General features: G+C 40.5%; 1 protein-coding gene across 6 annotated transcripts in view; it reads right to left on the bottom strand.

Moving 5' to 3' along the window:
• Positions 1-17,963, bottom strand: part of EZH2 (enhancer of zeste 2 polycomb repressive complex 2 subunit) — an 83,401-nt gene that overhangs the window by 45,745 nt on the left and 19,693 nt on the right. For all 6 annotated transcript variants that reach the window (XM_081970851.1, XM_081970853.1, XM_081970850.1 and 3 more), the window contains 5 exons: positions 17,417-17,537; positions 16,582-16,743; positions 5,214-5,316; positions 4,366-4,529; positions 2,457-2,548 (listed from right to left, as the gene is read on the bottom strand). In XM_081970851.1, coding sequence (XP_081826977.1) covers positions 2,457-2,548; positions 4,366-4,529; positions 5,214-5,316; positions 16,582-16,743; positions 17,417-17,537 — 642 coding nt within the window. The remainder of the gene's footprint in view (positions 1-2,456; positions 2,549-4,365; positions 4,530-5,213; positions 5,317-16,581; positions 16,744-17,416; positions 17,538-17,963) is intronic.

The following is a 17,963-nucleotide window of genomic DNA, read 5'->3' as shown; positions in this document are numbered from 1 at the left end:
GGACTCTCCAAGCAGCGCACAGGAGAAAGGGCACAATCCACAAGTGCATATGTGGGGAGCCTTGAGTAATTGGAGGAGTGGTGGTAGTATGTAAGACAGAAATATAGAATGAATGTATGAGACTATCCTGATGCTCTCATTTCTCAGTACATTTTATCAAAACTACTAGGGCAAATCAATAAGACAATAACTCTTTCTTGGGATGGTAACAGTAGCTGGGAAGGTAAGTAACTTGAGGCTTGCTAATTATGAATATTTACACTTACATAATCTATTATCTATGCATTATGTATGATTATCATCTTCCCTTCCTTTACTGAAATGTACAGATATGATTGCATCCTTCTGACTGCAGGAATCCTTTGCATTATTTTATGGAAGAAAATTCCTCCATTGTACACTGAATAAATAACTGCAGTGGATCTTGAATATTGGTTTTTTGGGGAGGGTTCTACGTCTAATTCCATAGACGCACCTAATTTCATAGGTGTCAAACATGGGGTTCACAATTTCCAGGTATGAACATGGACAGCGAAGGGTAAGTGCTCTAAGACTGATCCCATATCCCTTCCCACTGCCACATAAATGCATCTCTTCCGTTCCATTTATCAGTTGTCTTGGTCCTGTTGCAAGGTCAACTGAGTAACAACCAGAAATGTCCAGAAAGCAAGGCAGAATTTGACTTTGGAAGAATGAGTGTGACCTTTCTGTATTGAGTAGAGACTGACCCTTGAGGCTCTGTTCAAAGTCCCTTTTTTCCTATTTTTTTAATGAATGAAGTTGGCTAAGCTGATACTAAGGAAGGCAGGGAAGTGTATAAGGATGCTTAGGCAGACCTACTAGGGAAGGCAGGGAAGTGTATAAGGATGCTTAGGCAGACCTGTGATTAATGAAATAATATTTCCCAAACAGATAAAGTTGTTGTGGCCCAGGGCTGGGAATGGGCCTAGTGCTCTCACTCGTGTATATATATATATATCTGTATGATCTCTGACTGTGTCTATAGTTGGAGGATAATCCTTCTCCTTCTATATAATCTGAACAGAAATATATAAAATCCCTGGGATGAAGGCAAGTGGGAAATTGCAATCCCAAGGTGTCTTTCAGGAGACTCCACAGGCTGGTTTATGAAACATTGACGTCGACTGGGTGTGGTTAAATATATGGAGCAATGGAAATAATAAAACTCAGTGGTCATATTGGACATTGGAAAATTGACAAATATCCTGGACATCTTTCATCAGAGAAAACATGGTTGCAGTGGGACTCCTTTTGACACAAGGCTTCTGGAGGCAGTATGAGCTCAAACTGAAAGGTTTTTAAAAACTACACCCTTCACCCCTTTCCTTGTTCTACTAGTCCCATCCTACTTTCAGAGAAATGAGGGTAGTCTTGGTCTTCAGGAAGACAGTGGAGTAAAAATGTTGGACTTGCAATCATACAGGGTGCTTCCCTCTATAAAGCACCTGGAAGGGTCTGTTGAAGAAAGAGCTATGTTCAGCTCTGACTAAGCAGATCAAGTGTTCAAGGAGCGTATGAGCATGGGAAAGAGGGGAGCCTCAGAAGTTCGCCACTTTCTAAAAAAATATTAACTGTAATGTAATGACAAAAACAACAACATGAAAAGCTACATCAACTGAAAGCAAGTAACACTACTACAGAAGCAGCTGAACTGCTGCCTTTCAAAATCATTTGATATAGTTATTTACAGAAAAAAACTGGCAGATATTTTTGGATAATTATGACAAATAATATCATATTTATTGTATTTCTGGAGAAAGATTCTCAGAAGGAAACCTATCCCCAAACTTCTCAGACTATATAGAAGATAGTAAAAAATTGGTATTTTCAGACTTGCAAGACTGATGTCACACACACACACACACACACACACACACACACACACACACACACACACCCCTCAGGTAAAACAGATAGGAAATACAACCAGATAAACTACGGTAATTCTTCTTTATTGTAAAGCTACATTAACAAGTCTGAAAGCACCTTCCAATCCCTCCTCATCTCTCAAAGTCAATCCCATTTAGCATTACAGAAAAAGAGGAAAAATTCTGGTATGATTGTAAGGAGGAGACCAGCCAGCCAAAACATTAACCTAATTTGAAATAATTTAATTTAATATGAGCAGAATCAAAACAATAAAGTAAGAATAGTTAATATCATTTTCTGGGTAGATCACAAATTTCTCCTCACATCAGAAATTACAATATTGACAATTTTTGGTAGCACTTTGAATACATACTCAAGGCTTTTGGAGCGTGCATGTAATCCTGGGCCACAAATTGTACAGCTCTGAGTAAAAATGTATATATTATAGTGTGTTGCATATTATTTTGGCATTTAGCAAACTACCAGTCTCACTGAATACATATATCTATTTTACTTCAGTTCAAAGAAATAAAAAAAATAAAGTTAAGGAAATAAAATAATCTTACCAGATGTTGATAACAGTGTGGCCCACAAGCCTTATTATCTATTGCAGTTTCTGTATTTTTCCGTTTGTAAGTATTAGGAGTCGCATGGAATGCTGCAGAGATTTTGAAAGAAGTAAATAAATCTGGAAAGTTTATCTAAGAGTATTTTTGTAGTATAATAATAAGCCTTCATTTATTCTTTCTCTCGGCAACAAACTTAATGTAATAAATCACCATTACTCATGATAAAGGTATTTAGCAATATGAAATAATACAATGAGATGACTGCGAATTTCAGGTACCTCCTGAATAGTATACTGGAATGCCTCCAGTATGGCATTATTGTATGTAATTATATGATAATTCTGTTTAATAGTTGTACTACTCTGACCTATCTTTGCACAAATAATCCTTATATACCTTATCAGAGTATAATATTAGATGTCCACCTCTTGTTTACAATTATTAACTGATAAAGCCATTAAAATAGTTTGGAGGTGACATTAAGATTTCAACATCAAAAATATTATCTTTACAGACTGTCTTTTTGGAATAGTGGTATATGTTTTCAGATTTTTTCAATCCTTTCTGGAAAGCAAATTTTTAAACTTTTTCTAAAATCTTGTAACTTGAAAATACAGTGTCATGCAGATCACTGTTTCTTTTTACTCAAGTTGCTAAAGACAGTTTGGCAACTGTGATAACAGGACATAGCTAATCAACTACACAATGTTGATTCAGATTCAGATTCACTAATACACAATGTGTAGTTGATTAGTGTAAATTTCTAAGTCAATTTTGTTTTTGTTTAAACTTCCTTAACCTGGTATTCTTCATATGTATGGTCTTTGATTCCTCACTATGCATCATTTTGCTGGCTTTTTTACTTACAAATAGCACGTAAAAATAAAGCATTCTTAAATCATAATCTGGTAAAATATTTTTAACTAACCACAATGAAACATGATTTCATATTAACTTTTCAGGTAAGTATTACATATTGAATTAAACTGGTACCACATGCCAAAATGCCTTGTCCCAAAACCAAAGAATGGAAATTGATTTCAGCAAAATGACTAAATGATCATACACATTTCAGATATAGAAAAATGAGATAATTGAAACATTACACTGATTATAATAAAGTCATTCTACTTGCCATTCTACTTGTCAAAGAATGAAGAGTATGGAAGCAAAAAAACCCTACCTTATTTGGATTCTCTAGTGCAGCGATGGCAAACCTTTTTTTGCTTGCGTGCCATAAGTGGGGGGAAGCAGGGGGGTAGTGTGTGGGCGTGCTACACCCATAATGCAATGTGCGATCCCCCAGTGCACGTGCGCGCACTACAGGCGCTCCCCCCCATTTTTGCATGCTTTTTTTGCCCTCCCCAGGCTCCAGAGGCTTTATAGCAGCCTGTGGAGGGCGAAAACAGCCTCCCCCGTCCCGCTGGAAGCCCTTCAGAGGCTTCAGGGACCTTCAGGACGCTTCCCTGAAGTCACTGGAGCAGTCAAAACGACCCTCCGAGCAAACCGGAAGTCCGTTCCCGAACTTCCGGTTTGCCCCTAGGGCCGTTTTTTTGCGCTCCGGAGGCTTCAGGGAAGCTCATGACGCCTCCGGAGGGCCTCCGGGGGGCGTGGGAGGCTCTTTTCGCCCTCCCCAGGCTCCTATAAAGACCCTGGAGCCTGGGGAGGGTGAAAAATGGCTTTAAAAAAGGGTGAACAGCTGGCCAGCGTGCACATGCGCGCTGGCCAGCTGACAGGGCAGCGCCTCACGTGCCCTGACAAATGGCTCCGTGTGCCACCTGTGGCACGCATGCCATAGGTTCGCCATCACTGCTCTAGTGCATATAATAGGAGTAAACCAGCCAGAATGCAACATTTCAATTATTTTTCCTTATAAAAAAAATATTTTAAATTCCTTTTCACTTACGATGTAAAAAACAATCATATTTGAAACACCGTCTACAAAAAAGAGTATGAAAAGAGTGTAGACTTTGCTCCCTCTGAACAGATTTGGCATTTGGTCCATCTATGTTTGGTGTGCACTCAGGAGGAAGTGCTCCTGGAAGCTGCTGCTCAGTAAGTTCTTTGTATCTATAGAGAAAGTAAACATTGCTATTATTTTATGTGATTTAAAAATGGATTTTACGGTACTTTCAAGAAATACACAGCCTACTATCTCAATGAAGTAAGTACACTACATTTAGCAAGTAGCCATATTTTAAAGTTGGAAAATTAGATAAAATAAATAGCTTTTTGTAGTACACTGCAAAAGTAAACCTTCATCATTTAGTGATGTTATACAAAAAAGAAAGATGTTATCTGATAATATGTCAGTATTGGACAATAACATTTCCTATTAAAAACAGTACAGAGAACATTTATTATGTATTCCTTGGACTTAGAGCTGCCATGCTAAATGAGCTGCCATGGGTATTACCATTTTATACCAACAGCAATCTCATGAGATACATTAGGTTAAAAGAGAGTGCTTCTTTTTAAATCATCCAGTAAGTTTGATGACTAAGATCTAAAACCTTAATCACTACACTAACTGGTTCTTGATTTTATAAAGAGATAGAGACCCAAAACATATTCAAAATGTAATCATTTTCACCAAGTCAAATAGTACGCTCTTCAAACATTTGATCAATATTAACAGGCTCAGACAATTTGGAATACCAATCTAAGTCTACAAATTTAGCAAGCAAATTTAAACAGTTTGTTTAAGCTTCTCTACATGCTACAATTTGCTATGACTATGCTACATCATCTTACTTTTCTTTCAATTCTTCTGCTGTACCCTTATCAGGAAACATTGAAGAAATGGCTTCAAATATCTTATCAGAAGGAAACTTGCGAGGTGGATGACACTCTTTCTCTATATAAAAGGGAAAAAAAATTGTAAAGTTACATGTTAAGATATTCATTTAAAAGGAAACAATGTTATTGTTTGAATTTTAACTGCTTTTAACTTTTGCATTTGGATTTTCGTACATATGTGTGGTGCTTTAATTGTAAAGGAAAGAGGACAAAAAAGGAAAGGAAAAAAGAAATTCGCAGTTAAATACAATTTGAAACAAGCTCAGAAGAGACTAGAAAATTTTATTTATCCAGAAATGTGACAGTTAAGATTTTAGCTCATTGAAATATTAAAGTCAGATTTTTTAAAGAAATTAGAAGAGGAGACTGAGAAGGACTGTAGGATCTGATTATTAGAAAGCTTCTACAGGGAAATGGAGGTCTGTTTTCCATAGTTGCAGATTGTGGTCACTATGTTGATTGACTGGACCCTGCAGAGATTATGTGAGCAGCAATGTTTTTCCAAGTTTCAGTGAACCACCAGTGTCACTAGAGTTACCGATAGGACTGGAACCAGGGGAATGGAACCCTATATAGAACTTGATTCTTTAACTGGATTATCTGCTGCAAGAACTGATCTGCATAACAAGAATTTGTTATGATCTTGTTATGGCTGGCAAAAGAAAAGGTTACTGGGAAGAAATGGAAGATGGCCATGCTACTTGATACAAAAGAGAATAGGGGGGTGTCATGAATAGATGCTAACAGCATCTTCTCTACCTAGGAATCCAGAAGACAGTATTAGTTCCCATATGGCACAAGCATATGGATGTTGCCACAAAGCTACAACATTGTTGGGCTGAGGAGCCTAGCAGATAACATTGGACAATATAGATTTTTCTTCCTGAACACTTTTGGTGTATCTTACAGATTTTGGTAGCTATTTTTGCAATTTCTTATATATACTTTTTTACTAACTTTCACTTGCATTAAAAGATGCTTTGTGTAGCGCATTCATGTCCAAGCAAACACTCAGGACATACTGCATAACTATTTGTGAAACATACATGCCTAGACTTAGGCTGAATGGATGCTACCTAGAAAGCTACAAAAAAAGCAGTTTTGTCACGCACAGATGCCACTCATTTTGGTGATATCAGTTTCCTGTGTATTTTGATGCAATTATTTCAAGGCATAACATTGTATTTGTATATGTAATTTACATAACAAGTAAGCCAGTCATAGACTTGCTGTAGGGTATTAGTGACAGTAGGAATGCCTTGGTATGTTGGAACAGCCGTAATAGGTTCTGCTACATTTGTGGTGAATATAAAGTTAAACACTTAAAGGCTCAAAGATGCACCATGACTGGGGTTTTACGAAAGCAAAAGATTTGCTTGTAATATTGATGATCAAGACAAGTGCCGAGTTCCTCATATTTGTTGTACAAGATATGCTGCTAATCTTAAAGTTTGAAAGTCAATGCTGCTTGCTGCCCTGATGATATAGCAAGAACAGAATGAACACATGACAGACTGGTAAGACATCAAATACCCAAAGTTGCCTTCATCAATGACATCAATGACACACAATGACAATATGACTGTACCAAAGCCACCAGAAGAATGGAGCTTAGATGAAACAGATGAAGATTGGGCGTTGGTTCCTACCTGATATGCCCCTTCTCAGGGCAGTGGAGACATCATCCAAGCATAGGTATGACTCTGTCAGGATCCAAAAGGACTGGATCTACAAGTATTAAAGACACGCCCACCAGGCTACTCCCCAGAAATAGATGAAGAAGTGACTTGTAGACCGCTGTGTAAGCAATCTGAAACGATAGATAATATCTCTCCCCAAGGAACACAGGAGGAAGGAAAAGGTACACGTTAGAAAGGAAAGGTAGTAAGCCCCAGGAATAGGGTGGGGCTGGATGATGTCTCCACCGCCCTGAGAAGGTGGGAGACAATGCCCATTCTCCAGTAGGTGGAGACATCATCCAGGCATGGGACATACCAAAGCCAATAGTCCCATCGGGAGGGAAATAAATATATAAAAAACTTAAGTGGCCACCACTCGCTGCAGCACGCGCCGTCCGAAGGAAGCATCAGCTGAGGCGTATCTATCCAGTTTGTAGCGACGGATGAATGGAGTAATTGAGGTCTGTGTAGCCGCTCGGCAAATGTCCTCCAGCGGAGCTTGAGTCGACCAGGCCGCAGAGGTGGCCGTGCTTCGTGTGGAGTGCGCCGTGATATGAGGCAGGCAGAGAGAGAGAGCGGAATACGCCCAAGAAATAGCAGCCCTAACCCAACAATCGATGTCCAAAGAGGCCTTGGCTCCCTTCTTACCTCCATGTTGGAACTTGACGAAAAGGGCCTTAGATCGCCTGAAAGAAGCAGTTCGCTTAATATAAATGCGTAAAGCACGATGCACATCAAAGTAATGCCACTTACGTTCCAGCTCGTGTGATGGACGAGGACAGAAATCCGGAAGCACCAGTTCTATGGAATACAGAATTTACCTTAGGCAGAAAGGTCGGGTCAAGCCAAAGGACTACCCTGTCCGGGTGAAAAATGCATAAGTCCTGTCTAATAGATAAGGCTGCCAACTCAGAGACACATCTGGCCGAGGTAATGGCTACAAGAAAAACCACCTTTAATGTTAAGACATGCAAGGACACAGAGTGCAAAGGCTCAAATGGAGACTGAGTCAAGGATTCCAGGACTTTGGAAACATCCCAGGTAGGAAATCTGTGAATTGTTGGTGGCTTGATATTTGTGGCCCCTCTCAAGAAACACCGGATCAGAGGTTCATGAGAGAGAGACTGAGCCGCAGTCAGTGAGAGGACTGAAGACAGGGCTGCGACCTGGCGACAAAGAGTGTTCGGGGAAAGACCCAGGTCAAAAAATTTGGGGAACAGACACTTCAAGGGGAACAACACCTTGAGATTGGCACCAGAGAGAGAATTGAGTCCAAGTGGCATCATAAAAGCGGTTAGTGGAAGGGCGCCTGGAGGCTTGAATTGTTCTGATGACTTCTGCTGAGAGGTTAGCAGTCCTTAGAGCTTTCTGCTCAACCTCCAAGCGGTGAGGTGCAGCCACGGAAGATCTGGATGTTGGCACGCCCCTTGCAGGAGTAGTGATGGGAATTGGGGCAGTTGCCACGGAGGGGCCACTGAGAGATTCATGAGGTCGGCATACCAGGACCTGCGGGGCCACCGAGGAGCGATCAAGATTAGTTCTGCCATTTCCACCAGCATCTTTCGGATCACCCTCTGGATGAGAGGGGTAGGCGGAAAGGCATACAGAAGGCCCGGAGGCCAGTCCGTCCTCAAGGCGTCCATCCCCTCTGCCCCCGGAGACCCCGAAGCGGGTGAAGTACCTTGGTAACTGAATGTTGTCCTGGGAGGCAAAGAGGTCAAGGACCGGTTCCGAACCTGACCAGCATTTTTTGAATTACCCTCTGAATGGGGGGAAGGGGAGGAAATGCGTACAGGAGACCCCTGGGCCACTGGCATCTGAGAGGGTCTACTCCTTCTCCCATGGGGTTCATGAACCTCGAGTAATACCTGGGTACCTGGTTGTTGTCTGCCGTCGCGAACAGGTCTAGGACTGGGATGCCGAACCGTAGTGTCAAGAGGTTCGGATAGATGCTCAACTCCACCTGATCTATCGTTGTCCAGCTCAGCCAGTCTGCTTGGACATTGGAGACCGCTGAGATGTGTTCTGCTCTGAGAGATGACAGGTGAGATTCCACCCACTGGCACAACAGGTTGGACTCCTGCATCAAGGACCAGGAACGAGTTCCCCCCTGTTTGTTTATGTGTGCTTTGGTCGTGGTATTGTCCGTGAGGACTAATATGTGTTGGGCCTGAACTCTGTGGTGGAAGTGTCTGAGGGCGAGGCGAACCGCCCGCAATTCTAGCCAATTTCTGCTGTTTTGGCTGCCTTCGAGGACCACTGACCCTGAGCCACTAGGTCCTGCATGAGTGCCCCCCATCCTGTCAGACTTGCGTCCGTCGTAAGTGTGAGACGGCACGGCTCCCTGAACAAGGTCCCTTGGAAAATCACCAGGGACTGCCACCATTTGAGAGTGTAATACCTGTCTGGGAATGGGGACCCTGAGAGGAGACCTGCCCCTGTCAGCCTTTTGATGTGGAAGCATGAATCATTGAAGGCTCCTGCTGTGAAACATGGCCCACGGGACAATCCCAAAGCAGGATACCATCTTGCCCAAGACTTGGGAGAGAAGAAGAAGGGATGCCTTGCGTAAACATAGCACCTTCCTAACAAGTTCCCTCAGACTGAGAATGTGGTCATTGGATAGGAACACCCTCTCCACCATGGTGTCTAGCAAGACCCTGAGGTGGAGGTGGTGAGTGCTGGGAATGAGGTGACTCTTTTTGAGATTCACCCCAAACCCATGATTCCGCAAGGTGTGAATGGTGAGGGCAAGATCTCTTTCTGCCTGAACCAGAGACCTGGACAACAAGAGGATGTCGTCCAGGTAACAGAGAATCTGAACTGGGGATGATCTGATATGGGCGGCCAGTGCTGCCAGTACTTTTGTGAATACCCTGGGGGCAGAGGATAGACCGAACGGAAGAGCTCGGTACTGGAAGTGCCTCTCCCCATAGGAGAAGCGGAGATATTTTCGGTGGTCTATGAAGATGGGGATATGAAGGTAAGCTTTGGTCAAGTCTACCGAAGAGGGAAAACACCTTTCCTAACCGCCTGGAGGATGGTTTGCAGATAATGCATTTTGAACAGTTAATAGACAATGTGGCGGTTCAATGTTTTAGATGTAAAATTGCTCTCCATCCCCCGGAATTCTTCGTTACCACAAACAGGCAGGATGGGGAGGAACCGGTTGGATGGCCCTGATCTCCAACAGGTGCTGAATGGCCTGTTCCATCAGTGCCCTCTTGCGGCCTCCGATTGGAAGAGAGTCCAGATAGTCATTTCCTACGTGAAAAATTGCCTCCTCCACGGTAAGATTTCTTGGAGGGGAAACGCTGTGTGTTTCTATTGAACCTGTCCTGGTGAGATCCCTGTCTGGAGCGTAGGATTGGCATTGGGAAGGGGAAGGAAGGTCCCCCGTCCACCGGCCGAAAGGGTGACCTCCTATAGAAGGGAGTGGGCCAACTGTCCTGTTTCTTGTAGATGGATGAAAGGACCTTATGCTTGTCTTTAGATTCCGTGAGGTACGGGTCTAAGGGATTACCAAATAATTGGGTGCCACTGAATGGGGAGGCTGCTAGGTGCCACTTGGTATGGACATCCGCCTGCCATGGCTTGAGCCAAAGTAGATGCCGGGCCATGACCGAAGAGGCCATGGCTTTAGAAGCGAATCTAGCAGCATTAAGGGAAGAATCAGCCGCAAATTCAACCGCTGCCCTGATCTTGTTGAGATCCCTATGTGATCTAGTGTCAGTAGGAGCAATGCCCTCCTGAAGCTGTTCAATCCAAACCAGGGCCGCCCTGGAGAAAAAGGAAGTGGCAGTAGAGGCCCTAACAGCCCAAGCCCCATCCTGATAGTTTTTGACTAAGATTTGATCTGACCTTTTCTCCTCAGACTTGAGAACCTCCTCAGGAGCTCTAGAGACCACAGTATGTGAAGACAGGGCTGCAACTGGTGCATCCACTGGGGGAGTCTCGAAGAACTTGGTGAGGTCTGGTGCAATGTTGTAGAGATGTTTGTCAAGGTTGGTCGGCTGTGGGCCCATGCCTGGAGACTCTTCTGGATGACGTTCAGGAATATCTTGGAAACAGGGATCACCTCTTTTTCCACCGTGGGTTCGGTGAATGGGGTACTGGGAGGCTCAGTTGAAGCCGGTTCTGCCGGTTTATCCTGTGAAGTAGAAGCTGAAGCAGAAGATGGTAAGTTAGCAGCTTTAATGGCCTTAAGTAGAAGGGATTTGAAACGATCAGTTTTCAATAATCCGGTAAAGCCAGAGGTATCTGGGTGACCACCTCGTCATCAGACAGGTCTGAGTCCCGCAGGTTATCTTCTCCCCGCCAATTGAGGTCTGAGAAGTAGAGGCAGAGGGATCAGGTTGCTGAGTCGCAGCAGAAGATTTATGCTTATGGCCACATGATGGAGCAGGTTGGGGTTTTTGTTGTAGGCCAGCAGCCATGACCCGTTTAATGGTTTCAGCAATGATGGTTGCCATATCAGCAGGAGAGGTGTACATGGTGTGGGGGGGGGGGGGGCAGAGCTATGTGTAACCGGGAGGGAAGCCTGTTCAAAGATGCACTCCCTATTGAGAGGGACATCAAAGAAATTGCCTCTGTTGTCAGGTTCCATCAAAGACGAGGACTCAGAAGAAGACAATTCCCCTTCTGAATAGGCCAGGGGGAGTCAAGGCCCATGGGAGGCAAGACAGGTGGAGCTGGGGACGCCACTTGGTGATCCTTGGAGGGAGGGAGGGAGGGAGGGAGGGAGGGAGTGCTGGGCAGTTAGAATATGTTGTTGTTTTTGGTCCCTCTGAAGTTCTTTCTCAAGGGCCTTCTTCCTGTGCTCTTCTGCCCCGGTAGTCGCTTTAGAGACCTTGGGGTTTACTCCTGAGGAAGGGGCCTCTTTGGCTTGCCTCTTCCTGCTGCTCTTTGCCCCTGATGGCCTGGCCTCCTCTAGTCCTGCATTCGTATCCATAGCTGGATCAGCCATTTCCCCAAACAGAAATCAACACCTCAATAAGATAGGCAACGGTCTCACTCGTTTGCTGGCCAGGAGCTCCTGATCAGGTCTACCTGGGGTGATCCCGTGTTGCTGGGCACTCAAAACGGCTGCAGTAGAGTTCACACCTTTTTTAAAGCGTCCAAAATGGTTGACTTTTTTTCTCTGAGGCTTTTCTGACCCGCAAAATGGCCGCCGATACTAAGTGTGGCCAGGTGATCTGCAGAATGGCCACCGGACTCGCCTGGAACCGCTGCGCGCGAAACAGCCAGTCGCGTGTCCCTTCAAGTGCCTAGAATCAAAAAGCGCTGTGGGGAAACAGCCGTGGAGCCGTAGCTCGTGAACTGGCCGATCTGATTGCAAGGCAGGCTTCCCGAGTGAACTTGTGGCCACAGGCAATCAGACGGCTAAGGAGAGGCAATCAGAAATCAGTGTCGAATTTCCCTCCAATTTGTAGAATAAAGGATTATTTAAGGAACCAATTTAAAGGAACAACAATTTTTTTTTGGAAAAATTCACCAATTAAAGATATAATTAAATAATTTGGAAGAGAGATCAATTCTCACAGCCAGTCCAGGTTTGACTGAGTCTGAAACTGGGGAGGAGCCACAAGGGCCCGATGACATCGTAAGTGTAGACTCAGTCCGATTGGTTAATGGACGGAGCATACCCACTCTGGCTGCTGCCTCTACAATAATAGGAAAAATGCCCATGTCATGAATTTTCCTGAGATGTTTAGCAATTGCAGAAAATTAGCAAGTTGAAAAGATGGTGGGAAAAAAATTCTGGATATTGAATAACTACAGGTGATTTAAATTGTGAGGTACCATTGGAGTACAAGTCCAAATGACCATGTCCAATCTAATAAATGCAAAAGCAAATTTGGTCCTTTTTACCTTTGGTTTAGTACCTAAATATCTATGGAACTGTCTTCACCAACCACAATTAAGCCATCTATTATTTTTGTGCCACAGAAAGCTGTTTCTAGTGCCTTATTTTCAAGAAATAAGAAGGGTTGAGAACAGGAAATATTAGGTTTTTAGTATCAGCAGCTATATCCTACACTTTAAAACATTAAAACTATGTTCTATGGAATCCTAAGATTCCCACGAGACTTTGATGGGTTTATTTGAACTTCAATCAATATTCCATCACTAGAGTTTTACTTTTTGATTAGACCTCCAGAATTTTGTTCTAAACAATTTACATAGCCTTGAAAATAGTATGAAAATTTCTACCCTAGAAAGCCTTTTCCTGGAAGTTAGATTAATCTAAACATCTTCATAAATGATTTAGATGAGGGGATAGAAGGGGAACTCATCAAATTTGCAGATGACACCAAACTGGCAGGAATAGCCAACACTCCAGAAGATAGGCTTAAGATACAGAAAGATCTCAACGGACCTGAAAACTAGGATTATGTAACAAAATGAAATTCATGGTGAAAAAAGTAAGGTTTAGACTAAAACAAAAACAAAAAAACCCACCCCAAAATGCACAAGTATAAAATAGGTGATGCTTGGCTCAACAGTAGTAACTGTGGAAAAGATCTTGGAGTCCTAGTGGATAATCACTTAAATATGAGCAAGCAATGTGCTGCAGTTTCTTAAAAAACTCAACACAGTACTAGGCTGCATTAACAAAGGGAGAGAATCAAGATCACATGAACTATTAGTCCAACTTTATAATGCCTTGATAGGATCTCACTTGGACTATTGCATCCAGTTTTAGTCGCCATGATATAAAAAGGGTGTTGGGGCTCCAGAAACAGTGCGGAGAAGAGCAAACAAAGATAATTAGGGGACTGGAGACTAAAACATATGAAGAACAATTACAAGAATTGGTATGTCTAGTTTAATTAAAAGAAGGACTAGGGGTGACATGATAGCAGTGTTCCAATATCTAAGGAGCTGCCACTATTCTCCAAAGCACCTGAAAGCAAAACAAGAAGCAATGGATGGAAACCAATCAAGGAGAGAGCCAACCTAGATCTAAGGAAAAATTTCCTGACAGTTATAACAATTAAACAGTGGAACAACATATTTCCAGATGTTGTGGGTATTCCAACACTGGAGGTCTTTAAGAAGAGACTGGAAAACCATTTGTCTGAAATAGTATAGGTTTTCCTGCTTGAGCAGGGAGTTGAACTAGAAAACTTTTAATTCTGTTATTCTATTATTACTTTCTGCCATAGCCTTCCAGAAGTTGATGAAAGCAGAACGTTTCTAATGGAGTGATTGGAAGGGCCAATCAGCAGAAGAATTGCTGTCACCATCTATCTTTTGCAAGTTGTTGGATTTAATTTTAATTTTATTCTATTGTTTGCTTTTCTGTTGTTAACCGTTAAAAGAACTTGGAAGTTAAATTGTTACATAAAGTTGGCAAATAGATAAAATGTGAACAGGCAGGAAAGCTTCTTTATTTCTATGGTTTTTACATCTGTCCTGAAAACAGATTCTTAGAATAAGACCTCACAGTAACAATATATGATGGGTATACATCTTTCTTACTTAAACTCTCAACCAGAAGAAAAAGAAGAGTTATTGTGTATGCCCTCAGACTGAAGATTTCAGCATAAACTATTTTTAGTATGCATTTTATACATTACTGGATTACAAGATTTCATAATTTGTAAAATTAGAAAAAAAATAGTTAATACAGTATATTTCCTTTCCCACCAACTTTCACTATCAGGGCAATTATATCTTATAAAATTAGGTACAATTTATAAAGCACTATAGAGTTTAATTCCCAGTGGACTTTTGAACATCATAAACTCTATAATAATTATAACAGTTGCATGCACATGATGAGTCCCAAAAAAGATAAAACCCATACTGCCCCTTGGTGGTCAAATAATCACTAAATATTAATAAAACCATCATGAGAACCTTGAAGAGGTGTTTGGACTAGAAGACCTCCAAGGTCTCTTCCAACTTTGTTATTCTGTTATAACCCCAGATTTTTTTTCAGGTCAAATAAAGTTTCTTTTAATGTTTCTCTAGAGTTTCTTTAGAGATCTAAATCATTCTTATTAACCAATCTAAATTAGCATTAGTTCCCCCCCCCCCCGACCATAGATATTAGAGAAGAGGGTCTTTTCTTAAAAAATAAATTATAAAAAGTTACCAGGAAGAAGTTGTGGGTTAATTAGTGTATCTTAAGTGATATACTGAGAAGAGTGAGAAAGTGGAAATAACCTGAGAGTCAACAAGGAAATAATAACTAAGGGAGCTGATATGAATGAAAGTTGTAACCGACCACTCAAAGGAAAGGAGCTATAGTCTACGCAAGTTGACAGTGATGATATAGATAGACCTTGCTTAATTACTTAATTAATGCCACCAGCTTGCATTTACAATTGGTTTCAGGCCCCACATATGACTATATGGCAGTGTTTTGTGACATTTTTGTTGGTTTGTAGCAAAAAAAATGCCTATTTAGAAGAATGGATTCACTTAAGGTCCATGTAGTTTGCTTAACAAACACAGTGAATCACCAGTATAAAAACAGATGTAAAATCGAATCAGGTCATGTGGTAACCTATTTAACAACTGAAATGCCTTATGACCAATTGTGATTTTTTTTTTAGCGAGAACTACTACTTGTACACTTACCCAAAATAAATGTCTTGCTCTTCAATGGTAAATGCTGTTGGTATGGCATCCATTTAATCCTGGATATAGTGCTGATGTGGACTTACAAAAGTAATGGCTCAGAGAAAATAATCACTCTATCTCTCCCAGCAGTGTTTGCATGTAACTATATGATGCAATAGGCTGGATGGAGACTAAAAAGTAGTTGTGTTCTCTAGGGATTCTAACTTGCTGACTTACTAGATAGAACAACATTCAAACTCTTTTGCATCACTTTCTCTTGCCTGCCCTATATAATAAGATTTTTTTTAATTTTTAGAAAAATTCCTTTCAACATATTGCATTAAATAATTATAGAAATATAAGTGCAGTTATATTTATTAAAATAAGTAAGTACATTATATTTAATTTATTAAATTAAATGCAGTTAGCATTATTTTATTTAACCAGAAAGTGGGAATATGTACATACAGTAAATTTCAAGAATTACTACTAGACAAATTAAATAATTCACTATTACTGCTAAACTCCCTTTCCGCACTACTGTATTGCCATCTGTCCTTTGTTTTTGTAACAGTTAAATTTGCTAATATGTTGTTCTTGTATTGGATTCAAGAGTAGCACTTCCCCCATTATTTCAGCTTGTCTTGGCTACATACATACATAAGATAATACATTCAATTTGGTACTTCTTTCATGGAATCATGCTGCAATCTGGTGATATATATGCAGTTTTCTTGGCAACAATATGGATGCCTTTTTCTGAGATGTGTTTTATCAGACTAGCTTTCTGAGATCATCTATTAATCCATCAATATTGTTATATATTGGCCTGCCCATCTTTAAGTAATTTTAAAATAATAATAGTCATAACATTGTATTGTGCTTGGTTAATATTTCAGAAACATTAATCATCAGTAATAATTAAAAGGTGATGCTTGATGGCATTCATCTTTAGATACCATATTTCTATTGACATTACATCTGAACGTATGTATTTTGATTATCAAACTTTCCTTGTTTAGTCAGTCCATCATACTACAAATATCTTTAAATAAATATTATTAATATACCCATTCTGTTGGTCTCCCCTGTTTTCAGTTTTTCATTTCTCTCATCAAGATTGTCATCCTCATCCTCATCATCATCGTCGTCATCATCATCATCGTCATCACTGTACTGACCAAGTGCATTGACTAACTCCACAAATATCTCATCATTGATAAATCCACACTCTGAAATTTAAACATAAAAATTTTCAATGAAGCATATATTTATTAAAAGGCTGGGTAGAGAAAGTTAGCTTACTGTGCAGAAAAAGACAACACAATTTCTTATGCCTGAAACAAATTAAGCACTTAAATGAGTAGGTGCCATGGAGTTTACAATATGCAGATCTGGGTATACATATCCATATAAAAATAAATGTATTTGTGGGAAAAACAGCACTTTTTAGAATTTTTCAATTTACTAGGTATTGCCTTTTGAATTCTAATTATTTGTTCTATTATTTTATTGTTTTAGTTTACTATCAAATAAAAATTGAAAGAAATATGCAAGGTTCAAGATTAGATAATAGCCTAAAATCCTTTATTTATGAAGGAAATGTAAGACTCATATGAATAAGTTATCAGCTTAATATTCAAGACAATGAACACACATATCAATACATTAAAACTCAATGTCAAAAAGTATCATCAGTGTAACAAACCAGATTTCCATAGTAATCAGGTGAAACTATCCAATGGAAAAGAAAGGATATAAGAAATGGAATCACAAAGAATTGAAACCATGTTATTTGATGTAATGAATGCTTTTTCAGGAAGAATGCATGATATATTTAACAGAGGGACTGTATCAACTAACTGGGGGGGGAAATGTTCAACAAAAAGATAAATCATAACTTACCCCTATCTCCATGTACCTTTCCATCATAATTTTTGATTAATTCTTCAATAAAAGTTCCATCCTGATCAAGCACTTCATCACCCATATAAGGAATGTTATGTAAAACTGTCTCATCCTCTACCTAAAAAAATATTGAAATATGAAGTAAATATTTTGATTTTGTGAACAAATATAAAATGCTGTAAATAAGGAAACAACAAATACACAAGTCAACATGATATTCTAGAAACTACTATTGACAATATTTCTGAATTTGGTAGCTGTCATGATCTCAAGGCGCTCACTCACTCTCAGTCTCTCTCCCTCCCCCTGCCTCCCTCTCCCACTCTCCCTTTCTCAGGAAGACTGCTTCAAAACAAAAACATTCCCTATCTTCTGACTTCTTTTGCCAGTTTCCAACCAATTGGTACAATGGATTTGCTTAATGTCTCAATGACGGGTTTATAGCATAGCACTGCAGGAATAACAACAAAAGGAATAAATAGCACTAATAATTTAAAAAATATATAAATATGGGTGGGTTGCCAGGTGTCCAAATTATAAACAC

This window comes from Natrix helvetica, assembly GCF_964273705.1.
Source record: "Natrix helvetica genome assembly, chromosome: Z".
Classification (NCBI taxonomy): domain Eukaryota; kingdom Metazoa; phylum Chordata; class Lepidosauria; order Squamata; family Natricidae; genus Natrix; species Natrix helvetica.
Note: the sequence above shows the minus strand (reverse complement) of the source record. Positions and strands in the feature narration are given on the sequence as shown.